This window comes from Corylus avellana, chromosome ca4 (genome assembly GCF_901000735.1).
Source record: "Corylus avellana chromosome ca4, CavTom2PMs-1.0".
Lineage (NCBI taxonomy): Eukaryota > Viridiplantae > Streptophyta > Magnoliopsida > Fagales > Betulaceae > Corylus > Corylus avellana.
This window is the reverse complement of record NC_081544.1, coordinates 8,351,870-8,377,034: the sequence shown is the minus strand read 5'-3', so window position 1 is coordinate 8,377,034 and position 25,165 is coordinate 8,351,870. Positions and strand designations below refer to the sequence as shown.

The 25,165-nt window shown below is 38.1% G+C and overlaps 1 protein-coding gene and 1 pseudogene across 4 annotated transcripts in view; both read left to right on the top strand.

Annotated features, from left to right (window-relative positions):
• Window positions 1-588: 588 nt before the first annotated feature.
• Window positions 589-25,165, top strand: part of LOC132177005 (MADS-box protein JOINTLESS-like) — a 26,589-nt gene continuing 2,012 nt past the window's right edge. Inside the window, exons 1-8 of one of the 4 annotated variants that reach the window (XM_059589189.1) lie at window positions 589-699; window positions 806-895; window positions 3,976-4,041; window positions 4,137-4,236; window positions 4,315-4,356; window positions 14,056-14,094; window positions 14,223-14,282; window positions 22,162-22,457. In XM_059589189.1, coding sequence (XP_059445172.1) covers window positions 888-895; window positions 3,976-4,041; window positions 4,137-4,236; window positions 4,315-4,356; window positions 14,056-14,064 — 225 coding nt within the window. In that variant the 5' untranslated portion in view covers window positions 589-699; window positions 806-887 and the 3' untranslated portion in view covers window positions 14,065-14,094; window positions 14,223-14,282; window positions 22,162-22,457. The other 3 variants (XM_059589190.1, XM_059589188.1, XM_059589191.1) reach the window with 3 other exon arrangements.
• Window positions 15,545-15,663, top strand: LOC132180125 (5S ribosomal RNA; annotated as a pseudogene).

The following is a 25,165-nucleotide window of genomic DNA, read 5'->3' as shown; positions in this document are numbered from 1 at the left end:
TTAATTTACTAAGTAACGACGAAAATTGATTTTAAGGAATAAACTGTTACTTTGTCCAACTTTGAAGACTTATAAATTATTTTTAATACAGCATGAAATTATTTGTAATTTACGCCAATCACGAATACCGATTTTACATTTATCCTTAAAATATAAGAATCAAATAAAATGACAGAAATTTTCTTCAAATCATCTAAGGAAATATCTTTTAACTCATTTAAAATAGTGGCAAGTGTTTGTAAACATTTAAAAGTCACATTAAATTCTTAACCTCATTAATAACAGTTTACTAACTTATACTAAATTTAATGTGCCTTTTAAATATTTATAGACACTTGACATTATTTTAAATGGGTTAGTGAATATTTATTTGTTCCAAAGTGGTTTGGTGGAAATTTATGTCCCTAATAAAAATATACTTAATTTACATCAATAATATATCATCTTTTTCATAAATAACCTTTTTCTTTTAAATTTTTTTATATAAATAAAAGTATAAATTCACAAAATTTTAAAAAATAGAAATTCTATCCAATGGCAAGGGATCCTTATCCATAAAAATTTATTGTCTAGGCGAAGCTAGTTTTCCCGTACATTCTCTTTCTTTCTCTTTAGGAGAAAACCATTGGTGGCCTTGTCAAACATACAGTTAGCGAAAAAAAGAAACAAAACCAGACAATGAAAGCAAGTTGCAAGATGGTAGGCCAGGGTTTGGCTAAATTTGGCAAAAAAAAAAAAAAAAAAACCGGATATTTGTATTTTTCTAAGCAAAACTCATGTTTCTTTTTCCTTTTTTCATTTACAGAAATGGTTTAGGATGATGATGAGTAGAACACTTGCAGAAGATCTGCTGAATCCAAGTTACTGGTTTGATCTGATACGAGACGATGGCAAGGCAAGTGACTTTCTTAGACGCTCTGTCGTTTCTGCTTCTGGAAAGCTCCTCTCTGTCTCTCTCTCTAGGGTTTCTCTCTCTCTCTGTCTCACGCATATTTCCACTTATAGAAATGCCTTTTTCTACTTATAGATAAATATGTTATTGCGTATGCCTTTAGATCGTTTTATTCATACATATGGATTCACCATTTTTCTGTGAGAGCCAGCTGCTGAACAAACCAGACGGATTGAAATAAATGCACTAAGAGTCTATGACACATCAAATAAATATCTTTGTACTATGACACCTTAAATAAATATCTCTGTACTATGACACATTAAATCGAAAAATTTTCGTTGCTTATTATTTTTATTTTCTTTTCCCCATATTATAAACTTGCATATATTTATTGTAAAACTTCAATTAGGTGTTTCAATTCTTGCTCTAATGCCTAGCGATCTCTGTATTTTTTGCATTTTCCCTCTGTTGACAGCATTTCTATAAGGATATCTTCATAAATTAATAGAGAGTATATATATGCTTTTTTTTCTATTCAATGTGGGGGGAGGGAAAGGAGAATTACAAGAAAATAAAAAACAAAGGCAACAAAGTCATCCTAAAAACGGTCGGAAATTGGTCAAATAAATGCCCCGACCCATCAAACGAACTGATACAGCCAATGGAGGTAGTTAAATATGGCAACGTTCCATAAACGGAACGAAACTTGAAAGGGTTACCGACACAACCATTAGTGGTCGGTAGAAGAAACCAAACCCGACCATAAGTTGTGATCTAAGCCATCTAAGCCAACTAGCCAACTTATATAAAAAGACAAGTCCAAACCCAACTAGGAAGGAAACATAAAACGAAACTACCAACTCGCATATGAAAAAACAATAGTCCCCTTCGAACGGAACCTTGTGATGAAAGTTCGCAGTTTAACGAACTTTGACAAGGTATCAACCGAACATCTTGCATTGATGTAACTTGTAGCACTTGGTCGAACAAGCTAGACCATCCATCAATTGATACCAACTAGATTGACCAATACTCCTTGGAAGTTTGTCCTAAAACCAATCAGCGGGCTCATTCGAACATGCACGTCTTCTCCTGTTTTCTTCATGAATTCAAGCTAGTCTAATCCACATAATCCTCTCTGAGTTGGAGAGAATTTGCCCTCAAATTTGAATGCTTATAGGATGAGTCTCCCGTGTACGGGTCAACATTTTTGACATTGAACTTGTCGGACATCTTGGTATGGCCTAGAACTTTCAACCGGTACGCATTTTAGTTGATCTTCTCAATAATGTCCAACATTCCAATCTTCTAAGTCTTTGGTCAAGGCAACCCAGACAAAATCACCTTCCTCAAATTCTATAGCACATCTCTTATGTTCAGCAATGGCTTTGTGCTTAGCCACAACCTTGTGAACTTCCTAAACCCGAGTAAAAAGAAATCTTCCGCTTTAGCATTCACTTGCTTCAAATTAGGAATAGGTGCTAAATTTAACAATCCACAAGGGTTAGTCCCGTAGACAATATAGAAAGGACAAAAACCGATGCTCCTATTTGTAGACTAACTGTTAATGAACTCAAGCTGAAATAATTATTGATCCCATGCACCTAAGCAAGTACCCCAAACGAGCAGTTAACACCCTCCGTTTGCCGTTCGGTTTGAAGATGATAGGCACTACCAAAATCAAGCTTTTTGTTGGACAATTTCCGCAAACATCTCCAAAAATGGCTAAGAAACCCCATGTCTCTCCCGATTAGAAACAATGAACAATGGCAATCTATGAAATCAATACACCTCCTGAAAATATAATTCAGCTACATTCACCGGAAGTTTTCTTGCATGCAATATGGTGAGTCATCTAAGAAAACCGGTCAACCACAACAAAAGTGGACTCATTATCTCGTTAAATCCTTAGTAATCCCAACACAAAATTCATGCTCATGTTGGTCCACTACTGATCCGGAACGGGAAGTGGCACTTACGACCCGAGCATGAATAAAGAGAACCAAAAGGTTTGAATAGAATACAAAAATAGAATTCAAGAATTGTAATATGATCACTAAGGACGAAACTCTCCAACGCAGCTCCTAGCCCCATCTACTATCTTTTTCACAAAAGTCTTTATAGTCACACTTCTCAAGTGTCGAGGAGAGAAACATGAGCCAAGCTACCTAATAGGGAATGAATGTACATTGTAGCCCAAAATATCCAGTAATTAATCCTTAACAGTATCAATCATACTAGATAATTAGGCACTCCTTTATTAGGGAACATTCCCCTTATATAATATAATTAGGTCATCTGCATAACAAATATGCACTTGATACTTCCAAAAAAGTGGCTTCCCTTCATTCCTTACAATCCCTTTCATAATACAAACACATTATGTAACGCCCCACTCCCAATGACACAATATTGTCCGCTTTTGACTCCTCCGAATTAGACTTTCCAAGAGTTCACTCATCCTTGTCCTATTCTCGCATAAGCTTGCTTAACTGCGAAGTTTGCTAAGATCATGACCATCACGACTTTAAAACGCGTTGTTGTCATGAAGGGTGCAAGTATAAATATAAGTTCATCTACATCTCCATACCGAGGCGATGTGGGACACCACACATTATCGACAACGTAATACCCTCCCCTTTGTGATTTTATATTATGATTAATTAACAATAAAAATCTTAAAAGTTTCTTCAAATAGTTGATTTATACCTCTAAACTTATGGGTTTACATTATTTACATTATTTTGCAGTCTTATTTCCTTAATTTATACATAAATGTTAATGCAGGTATAGCTGTATCATTGTCATAAGGAAACATGATTCAAGATTGTTATTAAACTGTTATCTGAAATTTTAATGAAAATCTTTGAAACTTACGTATATATAAAAGAAAGTGGTACCATACTATGAAAGCTAGATGCATTTTTTTGAACAACCTTGAGAACAAACTACTAAAAATCTTACTAATAAAAGGTAAGAAATGCCTAGATAATTTAGCAACTATTTCTATGATAAAAGTGCTTGCATACAGAGCATATACTAAAAATCTTCATGAATTGCTACTCTTTGTCCCCTTTTAGCTTGACAACGTACAGTACCTCCATCTTGTTGAGCAATGAAATTGTGGAGAAGACTCATGAACTGAGGTATTGTAACGACATTGATTTATCAAGTTGTTACTGTAACGACGACATGCACCTTACACATTAAATTAACGTTAAAATGATTACATGCCTTACAGAAAGATGAAGGGAGACGAGCTCCAACTTTTGAATATAGATGAACTATATAAATTAGAGCAACTTCTCCAAGTAGGCTTGATCCGCGTTTCAAATGAAAAGGTTTGTTGTTTCTGTTTGCTAGCATTATAATGGAGCACTGAAATTTCTGTTGACATGAGAAGGTTTTACATGTTTCAGGATGAAAGCTTTCGAGAAAAGGTCAGTGCCTTTGAGCTGAAGGTAATGTTTCAGACTGCAAATCTTTTACAACATTTCATGCAATTATTATAATTTTGAAAAAATATAGAATATTAATGTAAAACACCTTCATACTCAACGCCCCAAAATTAATCAATTTATTTAATTAACTTAGGGCAATGCCTCAATTCAAATTAATTGGTAATTAACGGATGTTATTACCTTGAACACTAACTTATTAGAGTATATCATATAGCGGGAAACGAAATAAAAATGATCTAATTTAACACTAAATATCTTTTGGCAATTCATCATCTATCCTTGAATATAAACACATAGCTTACAATTAAAATGTAACCATGAACAATTAATAACTTCTAACTATACTAAGAAAATGTAACCTAATAAGTCCTTCACTTAGCATCCAACTAGGGGTGAAAGGTGGTTATAGTTAGCGGTTATTGGTTAAAAATGTTAACTGTAACTGCCTAGGCAGTTAGTAAAATCCACTAACCTAATGAGTCATTCACTTAGCATCTCCAGCCTAGCAAAATACTCCATTCTAAAATCTGGTAAACCTATTAATATGCAAAACACCGACGTGTTTCACAGTGAAAAGTAACTGCGTAAGTCCACAGCTTAGTAATTAAATTATCACGAAGTTAGCTATGTAATGAGCCTTAAGTAGCAATTTCTAATTTTCATCAATCATGTCATGGCTTGTGTTGTATCTGTTAAAGTTGTTAAAGTTAAATAGTTATAATTTCGGTAACTAATTTCTTATACATACAGGGAGAAACATGCATAATAAATAGATTATAGTATTGATCACAGCTTTCCTCTGTATGGCCTATTCGAGCCCTTAACCCATTTTCAATAGGGTTAACGCTATTTTGAGGGACATGTAGCATAATACTGATGCTCTGTATATTGCTGCATACCGTCATTGCAAATTACACTATAATATAGACACAAAGACACTAAAAGTCATAATCTTTGCACATAAAATTCTAATCATGTGGTTGAAACCCTAATATGTCATTAAAACCGTAATTAACCATTTTTAGGCATGGTCGAACGTTCTTCTCTAGAGGGTCGAATGCCCATTCTCCTAGGACTGCAACTATAAACCCAGGAACCTAAATCCCCAGTTTCATGCAACCACTTAGCTTTTACCTAATTACAGAAGTTCTAGAACACAAACACATCATTAATTCACATATTAACCGAATCCATCCTCATATATCGTTTAAAACATTCAAAGGTGGTAACTTTTATTTATTACACCTAACCCATTGTTAAAAAATCATGGAATGAGTGATTAAAAACACTATATTATAGTCATTTAACTATTTTGTCATTCTGGAATATAAAGTTATCATTTTATCATTTTAAACGGTGCAATGAGTTGCATCCAAAGGGTAAAACTCACTGGTTGATAGTTCTACTTTTCTCTCTTCTCTCTCATCCATTCCTGCCTTGTGTCGGCGCATGGGTGGTGCGTGGGAGTGGTCTGGGGTCAGTTTAGGCTGTAACATGGCAGACTCGAGGAGGTGGTCGGTGGAATCCAAGGAGTTTGAAGTGCTGATTAAGGTACGGGCATCAGGGGTGAGGATTTTTTAGAGGAGCAAAAGACTTAGAAGGTCCATTTTCTTGAAGAAAGATGAGCTAGCTTGGGTGGTGTGAATTGTGAAAGAGTTGATAGCAATGGATAACTCATAAGTCTTTTGGGATCAGTCAAGAGCTGGGTATCCCAAAATAATTGCTTAGAAGTGTGCTAATAGGCATGGTTGTTTTCTGACGGTGGAGGAATTTGATGGAAGAAGAAGGTGTGGCTCGATCATCACTCCAGAGGGTAGGCGTGGGATAGGGTGGGATTGTTTCAGTGAGGAGATGAGAGTGGCAAACTCTTCTCTACGTGAACCTCAAGTGATCAGTGAGCATGGTGTGTTCAGGGGAGAAAAGAGTGATAAGGAGGTCAAGGGACACAGGAGCTACACGGAGGCAGTGAGACTATCGTCGAAGCAAACTAAGGATGGCTGTAATTACGGCCAGAAACAGTTCGAAAAGGTGCAGAGGTGGCCGAAAACTGCTTCTGGTCATATGGGACAGAAAACCTATGAATTTGGCAGGAAAGCTGTGGTTTCGACGAAGACCCTTGACTCGGAGAGGGCTCGCGGCGATCCCGGAGTGATTCCGACGAGGATTGTATGTCCGGTGAGTTACGTCCAAGCATTTGCAGAGTTTAGAAGACAAGGCGAGATGGATGATGGTCGCAGGGGGTGTTCGTTTAGAGCTTCGGCGAGTAACTCACAAACACCTGCGATGTTGCAGGTCTCGATGACTGCTTCTGATCGCATGACAGGATAGGGGAGGAAGGGGCACCATGCTGCTGGGCAGACCTACTCCAAGGTAAGTCTCGAGCTCCTCAAAGTTACGGAGCTGTTGAAGCATCTGCAACAAGACTATGACGTGGGGTTGTCGCATATCAACATGGCGCTCAAGACTATGGAGGGCAGTGGGCTTGGGCCTGGGCAGGGAGACAAAAACCCAGCGGGTGGGTCTGGGCTGAAAAGGAAACTTATAAAGCCCAAAAAATGGTGGAGGGTGAAGAAGACTTCGGTTTTTAAACCTAAAGGAGCGGTGGGCTTGGGTATGGGTTTTAATAACCCAGGTCATGATGGTCCATTAGGAGCAGCTTGCTTAGAAGAGATGGCATCGACGAAGAAGGAGAAATTCACGTATGGCTTGCGTCCTGATGTAGATAGGTCGGTAATTCCATCGTCGGTAGTCGCAAAGGTCGCATCAGAGATCAGGGGAGTTGGGTCAGCGGCTGAAGAAGTTTCCAAGGCGGTTGTCGACACTGGTGGCAAGGATTCTATAAGTCTGGCGAGAGAGGCACAGCCCACCAGAAAAGAAAAAGCGATGGTGACTTATAGGAGGAGGAAACGTGGGCCGCGGAGGTGGAAAGCTGCATTGATGGGCTCGCTAGAAGCCTCTTCTTCGGCTTCTAGGCAGGCGAAAGGAATTCTAGGGTCGTGGTCGGGAACTATCCAGAAGGTGCCGGAGACACCATTCTCGCCGGAGAACACACAGAGTGTGCCGGAGCGCCGTATGGAGACTGGAGATGCTGGTGGGGGCTCGCCGGAGTGCTTTGTGGAGATAGGCGATGCAGGTGAGGACACAGGTTCTGCCTCAGATCAGTCTTCGGTGGCCTTTTCATCTCGTCGGAACTCTGGGATGTTGACAGGGGTATGTCGGGGGGAGGCTACGAATCTGTTTCAGTCGGTTCATAGTGGACAAAGAAATTGGATTTGGGATTGGGTCAAATAGGGAGGAGGACAGTATCTCAGCAACAATCGGATTGGAGGAATTAGGATCAGGAAAGTGTTCTCCTAAATGGGTAGTTGAAAGCTGTCTCAATTTTTGCCCAAAAATTGGTATTTCAGATGAGGGGAAGGAGGAGTTGGCAGCTTTGTTCAATTCTATTGAAGATGCCAGGAAGCAGTATGACTCTGATTTGGGGGACTTTTCAGGAAGTGCTATTCTAGTTGACAGGGGCCATACGATCTCTATGCAAGGTAGGGGTCGTGGGAAGGGTCGAATTGGTGGATCATGAAGCTCAACATCGTAGCATGGAACGTGAGAAGGTTGAATGCCCTTAAAAAAATGTTGCGTATTAGGGGTCTTTTGAAGAAGTGGAAAGCAGATATAGTTTGTTTGATTGAGACCAAGATGGAGACTATTTCCCGGGAGGTGGTTCACAGTCTTTGGGGTGGTCAACATGTAGGGTGGAAGTATAAAGGGTCTAATGGTTTGTCGGGGGGGATGTTAATGATGTGGGATAGGAGGGTGGTGGAGAGTAAGGAGGAGTGTGTGGGGCAGTTCACCCTAGCACGCTCTTTTCAAAATGTGGAGGACAACTAGGTTTGGGCGTTTGGAGGGGTTTATGGTCCGAATGAGGATGTGGAGAGGAGGGTCCTTTGGGAAGAGTTGGCTGGTTTGATGAATGTGTGGGAGGTTCCTTGGTGTTTTGGTGGGGATTTTAATATTGTTCGATTCCCTAGTGAGCGCTCTAGTGCTTCTTATTACTTTGGGGACATGATGGACTTTTCGGACTTCATTTCGGAGAACAATTTGGTGGACTTTCCGATGATGGGGGGGACAATTTACTTGGTCCAATAATCAAGAAAATGAGACCTGGTCTAGAATAGATCGGTTCTTGCTTTCCTCGGAATGGGAAGATCATTTTCCAGTAGTGTCACAAAGAAGACTTCAACGCATGTTCTCCGATCATTTCCCTATTTCTCTGGATTGTGGGGTTCATTGCGGAGGTAAAAAGTATTTCAAATTTGAGAACATGTGGCTCAAGCCGAAGGTTTTCTCGACAAGGTTCGCTCTTGGTTGGGATCTTATTCTTTCGAGGGTCTACCTAGCTATGTGTTAGCTAATAAATTGAAATCCCTCAAAATGGATTTAAAAAAATGGAATGAGGAGGTGTTTGGCGATATTGGGAGGAAAAAGGAGGAGTTGATGGGAGGTATCCAAGAGTTGGATGATTTGGCAAAGTCGAGAGGGTTAGATCAGGAGGAGAAGACTCGAAAGGCGGATATGTTGAAAGTTTTGGAGAACACTTTGTTGTGTGAAGAGATTCACTGGCACCAGAAATCGAGAACTTTGTGGCTCAAGGAGGGGGACCGAAATACTCATTTCTTTCACAAGATGGCGAATTCTCATCGCAGGTACAATCGTGTGGAAGTGCTTCGTGTTAATGGTGTCTTAACCGATGATCCAGTTGAGGTTAAAGATCACATGGTGCAGTATTATCAAAATTTATACTCGGAGCAAAGTTCATGGCGGCCTAGAATGGACAACCAGCCTTTTTTGTCTATTGATGAGGAGGATTGTAGGTGGTTGGAAAGAAAGTTTGAGGAAAAGGAGGTTTGGGAGGTGATAAAAGGTATGGATGGTAATAAGGCTCCGGGTCCAGATGGGTTCTCCATGGCTTTTTTTCAAGCTTGTTGGGGTGTTGTTAAACAAGACGTTATGGCGGTTTTTGATGAGTTCCATCGCAGACGGCAGTTGGTGAAGAGCTTGAATGCTACTTTCATTTCCTTGATACCGAAAAAGGCGGATGCGGTGGAGATGAAGGATTTTCGGCCCATAAGTTTGGTGGGAGGGGTGTACAAAATTGTTTCTAAGGTTCTTGCCTTTAGGTTGAGAACTGTCCTGGGTAAGGTTATTTCTAACTCTCAAAATGCTTTCATAGGGGGCCGACAAATCCTAGATTCGGTTCTTATTGCAAACGAATGTGTGGATAGTCGCATGAAGCAAGGGGTGCCAGGTGTTATTTGTAAGTTGGACCTGGAAAAGGCGTACGACCATGTAAATTGGGACTTTATTTTGTACTTGCTGCATAGGTGTGGTTTTGGGGAGAGGTGGAAGGCTTGGATAGAGTGGTGTATTACGTCGGTAAGATTTTCCATTCTAGTGAATGGCTCTCCGGAAGGGTTCTTTAGCAGTTTGAGGGGAATTCGGCAAGGGGATCCCCTCTCTTCGTTACTTTTTGTGCTTGTTATGGAGGCCTTGAGTAAAATGGTGAATGCTACGGTTGACCAAGGACTTTTGACAGGCTTCTCGGTGGGAGATAGGGTTGTCTCGGAATTGGAGGTCTCTCACTCCTTATTTGCTGATGATACCTTGATTTTTTGTGAAGCTTCTCTCGAGCAAATCCGGTATGTGCGTCTCATTCTTTTATGTTTTGAAGCTGTTTTGGGCTTGAGAGTTAATCTTGGAAAGTCTAAAATTGTGGCTATTGGAGAGGTGGAGAACATTGGGGTATTAGCTAATATCCTTGGGTGTAATGTTGCCGATTTGCCCATGAAGTATTTGGGTCTCCCTCTTGGGGCGTCGTATAAGGACACGGTTATGTGGAATGATGTGATTGAGAAGATGGAGCGTCAAATGGCAGGTTGGAAGAGGATGTACCTCTCTAAAAGAGGCTGTTTAACTCTCATCAAGAGTACGTTGTCTAATTTGCCGACTTACTTCTTGTCTTTGTTTCCGATTCCCATGAGTGTAGCTAAAAGGCTTGAGAAAGTCCAAAGAGATTTCTTGTGGGGAGGAATGGGAGATGAGGCTAAGTTGCATCTTGTAAAGTGGGATCAAGTTTGTCGTCCCTTGCATTATGGTGGTCTTGGTATTCGAAAGTTGCATCAGTTTAATCAAGCTCTTTTGGGAAAATGGCTTTGGAGATATGCGAATGAGAGTGAGGCTCTTTGGTGCAAGGTTATCAAAGCCAAGTACGAAGACCATGAAGGTGGGTGGTGCACGAAGGAGGTTTCGGGTTCTCATGGTGTGGGTGTATGGAAGCATATTCGTCAAGGTTGTAGTTCCTTTGCCAAAGGTTGTCGTTTTGAGGTAGGGGTGCGTTCGAAAGTTCGTTTCTGGCATGATATTTGGTGTGGGGAAAATCCTTTGAAGCAAGACTTCCTATCTTTGTTCAGCATCGCTAGACACAAAGAAGCTTGGGTGAAGGATAATTTTACTTGGAGGAGTGGGGTTGTAGAGTGGAATGTCATTTTTGTGCGACCCGTTCAGGATTGGGAGATGGATTTGGTTGCTCCTTTTTTTGGTCGGTTGTACTCGTGCAAGATCTATGTAGGTAAGGTGGATCGTATTTGCTGGGCCTTGTCTAGGAAAGGCAAGTTCGAGGTTAAGTCGCTCTTCAAGGCCTTGTCTAATTTTGACCAGGAGGTGTTTCCTTGGAAGAGTATTTGGCGCACTAAGGTGCCTTTGCGAGTGGCTTTTTTCGGGTGGACCGCGGCCCTAGGCAAAATTTTGACTCATGATAATCTGCGTAAGAGGAACCTTGTGTTGGTGGAGTCGTGTTGCATGTGCAAAAAGTCAGGAGAGTCAGTAGATCATCTTCTTCTCCATTGCGAAACCACAAGAACTCTTTGGCACACTACTTTCAGTCGGTTTGGGTTGCAGTGGGTTATGCCTTGCAGAGTGAGGGATTTGTTCTGTTGCTGGTGGTCGGGAGGTCGTGCTCGAAGCGCGCTAGTATGGAAGATAATCCCTCTATGTCTTATGTGGTGTATATGGATTGAAAGAAATGCTAGATGTTTTGAAAACTCTACTAGGACTATAGAGGAACTGACTCATCTTTTCTTTTTTACTCTTTACTCTTGGACGGCCGCTTGGCTAGCTCCTTTAGTAATTAATTTTTCTGACTTCCTCTTTCATTTCTCTCCCTCTTAGGCGCTCTTTATTTATACTTCCCGTGTATATGGGTTGCGCCCCTCTGCGCTTTTGATATATAAAATTTTTACTTATCAAAAAATCCTCATGCTCTCAGGTAAGATTCATTTATATAAAGAACAATTTAACAAATCATGTTTTTCATAGATAAACAACTAAGCATCCTTAAGGAAGATTTAAACAGTAAAACACGTATGAAAATCAAGAGGTCAGATTACCGTGTGTAAAATAACTCTTGAAAAACCAAAATACACAACATCTTCAAGTCACTTAGTATACATCTTCGGTGTAGGGGGTGGAATATTGGTGGAGCAGTGTATGATGTAGGAAATTCAGTTAATGCTAACCTGCTGGAAAGTGTTTTAAAAGTGTTGGAATATTTTATATTTTCTAAATTAGGTTTATTAATATTTTCCTTAACAAGTTATTTCTCTTCATGTTAGAATATTTTTATTCTCCGTAATTATATTTCCTTGTAAGTTTTATTCTCTTCCTTAATTAATTTAGGTCTACTTTAAGGTTTCTTGGTCACTACTCATTGTCTCTCTATAAATAGAGAGTTATGTAATATTGTTTAATACATTGAATATATAAGATGTAGCCCATACGTTTCTCTCCGCTTCCGCTTTATTTTCTTTTTAATGTTTGAATATTTTATATTTTCTAAATTAGGTTTATTAATATTTTCTTTAACAACTTATTTCTCTTTATGTTAGAATATTTTTGTTCTCTGTAATTATATTTCCTTATAAGGTTTATTCTCTTCCTTAATTAATTTAGGTCTACTTTTGGGTTTCTTGGTCACTACTTTAGAGAGTTATGTAATATTGTTTGATACATTGAATATACAAGATGTAGCCCACATGTTTCGCTCTGCTTCCGCTCTATTTTCTTTTTCTTTCATATTTTAGTATTTTATATATATTTCAACAAAAAGGTAGGTAGAGAATGGTTTTGGCCTCCGGCAAGATTGGAAGAGCTGGTTAGAATACAAAGCAAGCTGGATTTGGTAGAAAGAACTGAAATTGAGAAACCTATATATATGAGTAATTTCTAAGGAATTTATTCGAGTATTGAAACATGGGATGTTCTTAGAAAGAAGCATGTTGAAGTTAAATGGTGAAAATTGGTATGGTTTTCTCTAACTATTCTAAGACATTCTTGTGGCTTGCAATCAAAAACAGCTTGACTACTGGGGAGAGATTGCTAAATTGGCTGGGGTCATTGAAGAGACACGTTATGCTCTTTCTGCAGAGGGTGTATAGAAGGAAGGGATCATCTCTTTTTTTTAGTGTAGTTTCGATAAGAGAATCTGGAATAAGTATTAAGAAGATGTGTGATAGATAATCTCTCAAAGGCAAAAGCTTAAGAGTAATCTTGTGTAAATTAGCTTTTGGGGCTGTAGTTGATCACATTTGCAAGCAAATTAATGAAATAAGGCATGGTAATGTGGTGAAACTAGAGAAGCGGATTCTCAATTGAATTTATTGGGAAATCAGGACTCGAGTAATGGGTGCTGGGAAATTCAAGAAATTAACAATAACTAAGCATCTGTGTTGTAGATGGGCGGTTTCAAGATCGAATCCTTTGTAACTAAAGCTGTTTATCAGATTGTGTGAGGAAGTCTGTAAATGTCTATGTAGTTGTTTGCTGTAGGAGGTGGTTTCAGAGTGTAGGAAATCGTTTGAGTAAATGGTAGTTGGTAGGTGTCTGAGCTGCTGTGATGTCAAGCAGTTGGTTTTTGTAAGTAGGAATTTCCGAATTTGTTTGGTAGAGGTGTAGAGTTTTGTTGAGCAGCAGGTTATTACTGTTAGAAATAATGCAGAAGAAAATAACAATTCCTGCTTGGTTTTGTTTTTATACAGATAACATGATAAATCTTCAAACACAAGAAAATAACCTTCTTCTACAAATTGCTCCACACTTAACAATTACGCAGCCAAGTTCCAGTTAAGTCTGGACTGTGTGTTGTAGACTGATTGTTTGATTAGTAAAATAATGCTCACTCATCCAATTTTTTTTTTTTTTAAAAAAATCAAATCAAATCAAATCATGACGACAATTCTGGGATACAAAGAAATTTGTCTTCCTTTTGCCAAGGTATTTGTATGCGCAGTGGTTTGCTCAAGCACTGGGAAAGGACTGTCACAAAGCTAACGTTTATCTGATTTTGGAAAAAGAGGAATTTGAGGTTATTTCTAAAAGAAGCAGAAATATTTCGAGCTTGTTCCAAGACATTGCTTTGCAAGTTATACTCAGTGTGTTCCCTATATGGCTTTCGCCCTTGATCACTCACTAATAGAAACAATTTTATGTTATGGGGTATTTCTAAAAAATGTTTTACTCTTTGGGTTTCTATGTTGTTGGTTTTGTTCTCTTGTGATGTGTTGTAGGTGCCTGAGGTTGGCCCTACCTTTAGTTTTTTTGAGGTTGTTGCTGGGTTGTAAGTTCTGTTTGTTGCTGTCCCTTTAAATGCAGGGAGTCTAACTGATGGAGGATAACCAGAGACTAAAAGAGGTATCAGGTCATGAATTTCTTTCTTTTTCTTCGTTTTCCTACTTTCTCAACTGTTGAAAATGTCTCTTTTCAGCAGATGGAGAATTTGTTTAACATTATGACAAAGGTAATATAACCAATATTTGCAGCTCAGCTGTTCCCCTGGATCCCCAAGACCAACACATCGACGGCACGTCTCTCAAGTTGGGGTAAGTTTGCAACATTCTAACCCTAAGTATTTTTGTCTGGTATTCTGGTTATAATATGTAGTTAGTGTATTAATCATTCAACCCTAATTATAAATTTTAATATTACTTAGCATATAGTTTTACTTTCGATGCAATAACTTGACCAAACATATGGATATCTGTCCTTGCATTTAACTAAATGGGTGATTAGAAGCCAAGCAAGTCTTGCATGTTTCCTTTTTGCAATTGTTTTCTGGTTTAGAGGAAGAAAAAAGAAGTATTAAAAAAAAGAAAAAAACAAAAAAAAAAAAAAGGGGGAGAAAACGGGAAAATGAAAAGGAAGGTTTTAGTGAGTGAGTGTTGTAAATCCTTATTTTCTCAATTGTCTTGTATGAATGGTGCCTTGACTACATGTGTGCATGATTTCGTCATGGGAAATAAATGATGTTGATGGATTGTATGTGCATATATCTGTTGATTGATTGATGTGTCTTATGATTCATAATTTGGTTGAGATTCCATCTGTTTGTTTAGGGCCGCGCATGGACCGTGTGGCTGTGTTTGCCAAAGGACTTGAAAGTGTCATCTCATTATTTACACATGTATAAAATTGTTGTGTAATAGCTTTCATATTTGACCATTGATGTGTTGATGTACTTGACACTCATCTAAGCATGATGTTGAGGGCATTGTAATGAGGAAAGATAATTTTTTTGGTGAGAAATTGAGCTGTTTATTAGGTTCTTTGGGCACTGGTGACCTGACAACTCGTACTTGTGTCCGAATAGTCATCCATAGACATTGGTGTTCTTCATCAATGCTCATTCCTCCATGATTTTCACTCATTCCATGGTTCGAGTTTTTTATTTCCTCTCGAGTTCATGATCCTGGGTTTCAGATTTATTGGTATTTCATGATACATGCATCTCTCATTGGTTTAATGATTTGGGACTGCTGGTTTGCCATGTTTTGAGCATGTATTGAGGAAATTTTGCAAGATTTCACTTGATTTTACTTTACATGCTTTTTTTAATGCACGCCACATGTGTGATAAAATGCCACAATGAGATTTCTGTGAGGATTTGGTGCCCAATTGATTTTCAATAAACTTCTCCTTTGATTCATTGTTTTTGTGATCATTCATGTCGACTTTATAGAAACATTGATTTGTTGTATGATTTTGAAATTCTCTAAAACCTTGTTTTGATAATTTTGAAACTCATGGGATTGTGTACTTCATTATGCATTGTGGACCAGGTGAGTTCACTAACGTTGCTTGACTCGGGTGCGATCATATCAGGACTAATGCACTGGATCCCATCAGAATTTCGCAATTAAGCATGCTTGGGCGAGAGTAGTACTAGGATGAGTGACCTCCTGGGAAGTCCTCGTGTTGCACCCCCTCATTTATTTTCAAAAAAAAAAAAACAATTGCTTGACTTGCATGTCTTTGAGGTATGTTTCTCAAGATAGCATAAACCTTGCGTGTGCATTGATGAAATTCATTACATGATTTGATGGATGATTTTTAAAATATTTTGTTTTGAATGTTTTTTAAATCCTTAAGGTTTGATGTATTGAGAGAACATGATTGTCAAATGTTTTTAAGGTTACGGTCATGGATAAGACACGATTGTGTGTTTTTGCTGAGTTTCTAAATACCATGAACATATGCTCTTTGTATTGTATATACAAGCTTTTTCTCTGGTTTTCCTGAGTGATGAGCCACCTAGATTGCGGGTATAGTAAGTACTATACTAGCTTACTCTATCACCTGGCCGGAAAAGAATGTTGAAGACTCAATAGCAAAGGCACGTGGAACGACTACATTAAATTCTGTATTTGGTGCATTAGTAAATTCTGTATTTGGTGCATCAGAGGTACCAAATAATTTATTCTATGTGTACAATATTTCTGACATGAATTAATGGTATAGCAAGAACTTAGTAGTTTTTCTTTTGATGACAAACTCAAAGTAAAGAAAGGAAATGAGAAATGGAAAGTACAGAGAAGTAATAGTTCAACTAGCTTCTTTTTATTAATGTTTGGTTTGTGACAACTAAGGGAAATATGAAAATGAATTGTTAAAGTATTAATTAAATGATTAAATTCTTTTATTTCTATAAGTATAAGCTTTTAAGACAAGTGGTGATTTAATATCGTATAAGTGCTGAGGTCTTGAGTTTAAACTGTGTCTCCATCATTTACTTCTTATTTAAATTAAATATTCTATTTCAAAAAAAAAAAAATTAAATATTCTACGTGTTGAACCGCATCTCTTAAAAGGGACTTTGAGACCATATGTGAAGGGAAGCATTGTAATTTAATTAAGTAATTAAATTCATTTATTCCTATCTGTTTATGATTTTGGGAGAAGTGATAATTTAATATGATATTAGAACCAAAAGTCATGAGTTGGAACTCTAACTCACGTCAATTAATCTCCAATTTAAATTAAATATTTTACATGTTGGGCTTCATACATTAAAAGAAAGTTTGAGCTCACATGATGTAGATCGCATAGCCCCTGGAAGTGCGATCAAGCGCTAGGTTGTGCGGTCAATCGCCGTTGTGCCTACGATCGATTGCACAAGGGGCATTATGCTATGTTTTCACGTTTTAATTAGGTTAAACCAACTTTATTTCATTGTTTTAATAGGATTAGGGTTTTGAGAGTCTTTATTTCATTATTTTATTAGATTTTGGGTTTTGGGGGTATTTATGTCATATTTTATTAGGTTTAGGAGTCTTGGGGCTATAAATACATGTTTATAGCCTCTAGTTTATTCATTTATGTTGTTTATTGAATTTTGTTGAATAAAAATTAGGGGAAACTTCACTAAGGACCCCCAAACTTTCACCCGTTTTGAAATACCCCCACTGAACTTCAAAATCTCTCAATTTAGTCCTCTGAACTTTTAATTGCTCTAAATTTGGACCATTCCGTTAATTTTAGTCGTTAAAAATTCAAAAAAAGACCAAAATATCTTTGATTTTCGTTTTTTTTAAATAAAAAAAACGTTTTAGAAGTTGAAATTTTATACAAAAGTCAGGGGTATAAATGTCATGTGACATTTAAAATTTGACGGACGGGTCCAAATTGAAAGCAATTGAAAGTTTAGGGGACTAAATTGAGAAATTTTAAAGTTCAAGGGGGGTATTTCAAAACGGGTGGAAGTTTGGGGTCCTTAGTGAAGTTTCCCCTAAAAATTACTTATAGGTGAGTTTTCTTCATATGTTTTTTTTTTTTGAAATCATAGATAAACTCAAAATTTAGAATTATTTATTCCGTTCCTTATTGATATTCTTCGCTTCAACCCACCAAGTGACACTGCATCAGTTGGTATCAGTCAATGATCGTTGTGCAGACATGAATGTGGTGCACGTGCGCACAGAGGCAGCACGTAAGGAGCAATCGGCAATTCGTTTACGGCACATGGCGGTGGGCCGAACGATTGTTGTCGCCAACCAAGACCGCTATTCGCGAAGGCAGAGGCAAATCTATCGCTGAACGTTAGCAACACACGGAGGATCGACTCAGAGCTATGAGGGATCAAATTGAAGACGTCACTACCCCAAGTATCCGACTGGTGTAGTCACAATGGGAATGAATCTAGAAGCCTGTTTGCGGAGCGCCGAACGCGGGAACGTCAGCACCTTGCGCAAGCTCATGCCAATTAGCGGGTGAGTAGATTCAAACCCCATACACCGGAATTCCAAGGTTGCTTGCAACCCAAATAGTTCATGGTAACAAAAAAAAATAGAAAATTTCCACAAAAAGTACCTAAGAAAGATGGTGGAGATGGTGCCTAAGGAGGGGGCGGAGATAAAGTGTCATTCGGTGTCCCGATACATTAAACGTACATGTCGACAATTTCAAACTATATGCAACATGGGAGGCAAGGGGGTCAAGCTTGTCATTGATCCAAGGAGTCATGAGAATATAGTATCGGAGGAAGCAGCTTGCAAGTTGGGGCTTGAGACCAAGAAACATCCTACTCCCTATTGGTTGGAATGGTTCTCGAAAGGAAATGAGGTAACGATTTCTAAACGTTGTCTAGTGTCCTTTTTCATTGGAGCTAAGTATAGGGATATTGTTTAGTGTGATGTGGTCGACATGGAGACGTGTCACCTATTGTTGGGAAAGCCATGGAAATATGATAAAGCTGCTAGAATATAGTCTCGGAGGAAGCAGCTCGCAAGTTGGAGCTTGAGACCAAGAGACATCCTACTCTCTATCGGTTGGAATGGTTCACGAAAGGAAACGAGTTAACGGTTTCTAAACGTTGTCTACTATCCTTTTCCATTGGAGCTAAGTATAAGAATATTGTTTGGTGTGATGTGGTCGACATGGAGACGTGTCACCTATTGTTGGGAAAGCTATGGAAATATGATAAAGCTGCTATCCATGATGAAACAGAGAACATGTACAGCTTTATGTTTGGTAAAATCAGATCATTACTACCTAGCCAAGGGGCGGAGCCAAAACCTTCACAAGGGGATGGTCAATCCTTTGTAGCAAAGCAAGAGTTGACGGACAAGGAAAGGGGCATTAAGGAAGTGGTATCGGGACTGATAACGAAGCTGTTGGGGAGATTTGTCGACGTGTTACGAGCAGAATTACCAAAAGAGGTGCCACCATTGCGAGATATTCAACCTCAACTTGAGTTGATGTCGGGGTCTAAACTTCCTAATCATCCACTCCACAACGAGAGCCCTAAAGAACTTCAAGAATTGGGGGAACAAGTGGAAGAGATAAACCTTTAAGAGAGTATTGCAATTTTTCATGAAGAAGAGGAACCCTTGGAAGAGGTAAATCTTTCAGATAGTTTTACAATTTTTTATGACAATTCTACACATCATGTGCTTGATAAGAGCCCCGAGGATAAAGCCTTTGATTTGAGTGTTAAACCAATTAATTATGTTGATTTCATCGGGGTAGATGCTATTTTGTAAAATTCTTCTAACCAAATTTGTGATGAGATCTATATTGCGGCGGGGAATGTTCTATCAAAAATTGACAGGGTCGTTGCTAGTTATTTGAAGATTTTTCATGGCAAATGGGAAAGACAGGGCACGAGAAAAGCATGGCAAGTCTACATGGCAAGGTGAGGTGCGGGCATTCAACATCATCGTCGCAGTCTACTAATGATTAGAACCATCATGTTTTTTTATGGGGTGTGGCATTGTTGTGATTTTGAGAAGAGGAGAATGAAATGAGCTGACTGGACATCCAAAGGGTTGTGGAAAGAACCAGTCGAATTCGATGGCGAATTCTCTCCAACAAGGGGAGAATGATGCAAATCATAGAGCCCCTGGAAGTGCGATCAAGCGCCCGCGTGCTTGCGATCGAGAGCACGCGGGGACACTTATGCGCACTAGGCCTCTAGTTGTGCGATCGATCGCCCTTGTCCTTGCGATCGATCGTACACGGGGCCTTATGCTATGTTTCCGCCTTTTGATTAGGTTAAACCGACTTTATTTCATTGTTTTAATACGATTAGGGTTTTGGAAGTCTTTATTTCATTATTTTATTAGGTTTAGCCTCTTGTTTATCAGTTTATGTTCTTTATTGAATTTTATTGAATAAGAATTACTCATAGGTGAGTTTTCTTCATATTTTGTCTTGAAATCATAGATAGACTCTATATTTTGAGAAGAATTCTCAGATTATTGATAGACTTAAGATCTAGAATTATTTATCCCGTTACTTATTGATGTTCTTCGCTGTAGCGCACCAAGTCATGTTGCATCACACGTGAAGGTGAGTGTTAAAGTATTAATTAAATGATTAAATTTTTTTAAGTTTGAGCTCACACATGAAGGTGAGTCTTAAAGTATTAATGAAAGGATTACATTTTTTTTTTTTTTTTTTTATAAATTTAAATTTTTGGGATAAGTTATAATTTAAAATAATGAGCATATAAAATAGTTTAAAGAAAGAGAGTCCCTACTATCAGGTCCATCTAGATAACACTCCTTTTACAGTCTTCAATTACTATGTGACACATCATAAATTTAAGAAAAATGCAAAAAATAAAAGTAAGAACAATCACACCAAATCAGAGAAAAAAAAAAACTGTAGTCAGCAAGATCCAAGCCAAACCCATAGTGTGGGTCTGGCCCAACCCACGTCGTGGGTTTGGCGAGACCCACACATGGGTCTACCTGGACCCATAGACCCACGCCGTGGGTCTTGTCGAACCCACGGGTCTGCCCGGCCGTGACTCGCTTCAAAACTCATTTCTAATGCCTCAAACCAGTTTCTAATGCCCTAAAACCGGTTTTTAATGCCTCAAAATCCGTTTCTAATGCCCTAAAACTCATTTTTAATGCTCCAAAACCCGTTTCGAATGTCTCAAAACTCATTTTTGGATTCAAAACTAAAATCTAGAGGTAGAAGTGTAGTAACCCAAATAATTAATTACGCTCAGGTTGCTTAATTAGAGGGTTAATTTGGGTTTCGGGTCACTAAGGATTACTAGAGGGGCATTTTGGGAATTTGGACTTTCTAACCGGATGTACGCTAGGGTTGGAGGACGTACGCTCCTGTTTTTAGTAGATGATGTATGCATAGAGACCACCGTACGTACGCTATCAATAGTATGCCGTACTCTGTCAATAATACAAGGACGTACAATATGGGACCACCTAACGTACACTACTTTTTGGAAAACCTCTGGTTAATACCTGGACGTACGTTACAACCTTTGGACCGCTGTGTAAGCAGTATCGGATGTATGCCCTAATAGTACCGGACGTTCGCTACTTTTTAGAAGAGTTGGTGAGCATCTCCAGCTTTTCTCCTCTATAAATACTAAACCTACCCTCGCCCTTTTCTCGTTCAAACTCACCCCAAGCTCCCAGATTCCCTTTTGTGAGAGTGTTCTTGTGAGATTATGTGTTTTGTAGAGAAGGAGAGATGCTTTCTTGAAGGTTGCTTCTTGAAGGTAACCCTCTGCACCTAACTTTTTCTTTCTAAGTTGTTATACTCTTTTAATGCTTTCTAGAGTAGCTTAGACGTTGGTTTGAGCTTTAGACATATTATATCTTTGATGTTGTTTAGAGTTGGGTTTAGCGATCCATTATGTTTTCTATTGCATTAAAGCATTGTTTTAAGATAGGTAGTCTTAGAAAGCTTTTGCTAGCCTTAGAAATCGATTTGGGAGGATATGAGAAAAAATGGACAAAATAAGGTTCTACCTTAAACGTTTTGGGCTGACGTACGACATCAAGCCCAAACGTACAGTCAGAAGCATTACAAGGAACGCTATTTTGGTCGGCCGTCCAATAACTCTTGTTTTCATGCTCTAAGGTTTTTTTAGTTAGACCTAGGACTAATAGAAGGTTTTCCACAGATTTAGAGGACCCGAACTTGTGAAAGGAATACTCGAAGGATTTAATCGACCCAGGTGAGTTTTAACTCACACAATGCTTACTGTTATTTTTCATGACTGCACGTCTATTTTGTGTACCAAAACATGCATGTTTGCAACTCTCACAATCTATACTTGTTGCACATGAACTCTAGCATTTTTGAGAAAAACTTTGTGCTAAATATGTTAACAAAGTGAGATTTGTAAAAGCATGCATGTAAAATACAGACAAGATAAGTTGCATCGTATGAAATGGTACGGTACACCAGTACGTGAAGTATAATGGCTATGGGCTTACTATATGAGAAGGAGAGGGTTGACCATACTGTTGAACTATGACTGTTACTTTATATCTATATCACACTTATGATAAATTGTCATGATGGAACTATTGCATACTTTACAAAAACCAAAGTTCATTACAAAAACTGGCATGGGCATTATATGCGTTAACATTCACTAAGTCTTTAGACTTACCCCTTTATTTTATGTTTTTCCCCCTTCCATTACGAATACTTGCGCAGTTTAGCTATCTTAGAGGAAGATGCATTGGGAGTAGACGTGGGTGATTGCGTAGGACCTGATTCGAGTAATTTTTGAGGACTTGGATCCAGTTTGATTACACTCTATGTGGACTAATGGAGGAACCACCCGAGCAGATATGATCGAGATTGTTATTTTCTTAGCTTCACTTAAACTTAGGATTTAATCTGTTGATCTTTTGTTAAGACAATTATATTATAGATTGTAACCTTATTTGATGATGATTTGATGACCGGTACATTGATGGTTATCTTTATATTATGAGGTATTTTGTGTACTCTAGTGTATGAATGTGTGGTTGTGTATATAATGCTCTTTATTCATATAGTTTAGAAAGTCTTCCGCTGAGGTGTCTCATCTATGAGGTTAAAATCCCTGAGTCTTGTCTCATTAGGGATAGGGCTGGGAGACGAACTGGGATCAATTACTAGTTAATTGACTTGTCCATCGGGGTCGTTATAAGAAAGTTAACCTTTTAAGGATTTTATCACCAAAAAATCTAGTGTATTTTGGTTAAACTTATTTTTGTGCACTTTTTATATTTTTGCTTATGTGTCGGTTATTGATTGAAAGCTGTAAAATAGGTGTTATCAGAATGGTCCTGATAAAATGTTTTCTCTTAAAAGAAAACTCATTCAGCCCAAAACTTGCAGAACTGGCCAAACCATTGTAATTATTAGAAAATAAAATATTCAAAAAAAATAAGGAAAAGATAAAATATTATAAATTAGAAGTGTGCTTGTTTTGTTTTTTCCTAACCAGAGGCTATCCACTTATTTAGTTATGTTTTTCATTAAACATAATTCGCACTTTTTATTTATAAAATAATTGTTTACCCATAAAGTAAATTTACTCCTAAATCCTTGTCTGTGTACGCTTTTACCACGCGTCACTCTCCAAGCAGATGGGTTTGGGATGATTTGACTGGTATGTACGAGAGATCATAATTTTATTCGTCCAAAAAATACAAATACGTCATAATTTCTTTTGAGGAATGCGGTGGCTATTTGCACTCAAATAAATCGAAATCATATAAATAAAAGATATGACTGGTTCTTCATATATATATATATATATATATATATATATATATATATATTATATTTTTCTATAAAAATAAATAAATTAATTATTAGATTTGTGGGGTCTATTATTAACTTATGTGAAATTCATTTCTTACATCAAATTTACTTCAAAAAGGACACAAACTTCTTCCAAATTGGTTTGAAGAAAATTTCCTTGAACCTACTCTAATAAGTAACAAGTGTCATTCAACTTTTTGGGTTTCTAAAAAACTAATGTTTGGGTTCATAGATTAATAAAATGACAATAAATGACTATTAAAATATTAAAAAAAATGTGAGATGTAACACTTGACACTTATTAGACTAGGTTGAAAGAAATTTCCTCCAAACCAATTTGGAGGAAATTTATGTCCCTTGAAAAATATTACATATTAAAAATATGACATCTTACCATGACAGCAAAAACAAAAAATCCTTTTAATTTTTTTTTTAACTTTTGAAGAGATCCTTAACAGTTTTTTGCTCTAAACCTTTTTAGGACAATGTATAAAAATTTGATAAAAATGTTCTTTATTCACGTTAATAATATGTCATATTAAAATTTTTAATAGGTAATGTTAAAATAATGATGATGTGGAAATATGGTGGAAGCAATATAGAAAAAGGAACACAAAGAATTACAGACGGTTGTGCAACACCTCGGTCCCATATTGGGAAGATGAGAAGAAGTCCACATAGAGTGAGTAGTTTATAAAGATAGTCATGGGTGCTAAGTCCCACGTTGCCTAGTTACTAGGTGAAATTGGCCTTTATAATGAATTCTAAGGAAGTTCCAAATTGACTAGTCCTGTTGGGGTAATAGCGTAGATGTAGCTAGCGCTTTTCCCTAGGTCGTTATAAGTAGTATCAAAACCACCTAGTAACGCCAGGTCATGTGGTACTAGAACACTGCATGGCGTGGCCCTGACGAGGACGTCAGGAATTTAGGAGGTCGAGTTTGTAACACCCCAATTCTCTATAAGGAAGATGAGAAAAAGCCCACATAGAGTGAGTAATTTATAAAGATAGTCATGGGTGCTAAGGGTAATAGTTCAGATGTAGCTAGCTCTTTTCCCTGGGTCGTTACAGGTTCGGTGTTAGACACCTACTTCTACCACTCAGAACTATATTGTGCTCATTAATTTAATTTGTCTACAACATAAAGGTCCCTATTTATAGGGTAGAGTCTACATACAAATATAGTAATCAAATCTCCCTAATCTGATTATAATCTCAATATTTGATTATAATCAACCCATAAATAAAGAATATTTCAATATCAACCTAATTATGGAATATATGAAAAATATATTATATTTTTCATATATTCTAACATCCTCCTCAAACTCAAGGTGGAATATTCTACAACCTTGAGTTTGAAATCAGAAACAATGATGACGGCGGTGGCGGAGGCGGGGAACGGGCCGTAGATGGTGACGACTACCGGAGGAGATAAAGGCTGGCGAGCTGTTAGTGACGGTGACAGGTGGCTGGTGAATGCAAATTCAAAAGGGCCGACAATGGGCTAAGCTCTAAAAAGGGGCCGATAACGGGCCAAGGCTGACAATGAGCCAAACTTCAAAAGATGCTGACGACAGACCAAAATCCAAAAGGGGCCGATGATGGGCCAGGGCTGACAATGAGCCAAACTTCAAAAGGGTCGACAATGGGCTAGGGTTGGTTAGGGCCAAAACATAAAAAGGGCTGACTTGGGCCAAAAATAAAAAGAAAATGAGCCCACTTTGGCGGTTATCAGATCGCGCACCGAACCTAACCGGCGCATGGCGCGCGTGATGTGGTCGACTTGGCCCTTTGTTGGTCCAAACATTTGGTCTTTTATTGACCTTCACTGTTAAGTACTAAAATATTCATATTTTTAGCCCTTAACTTACATGTGTTAATCCTTTAGTTTTGGTTAATT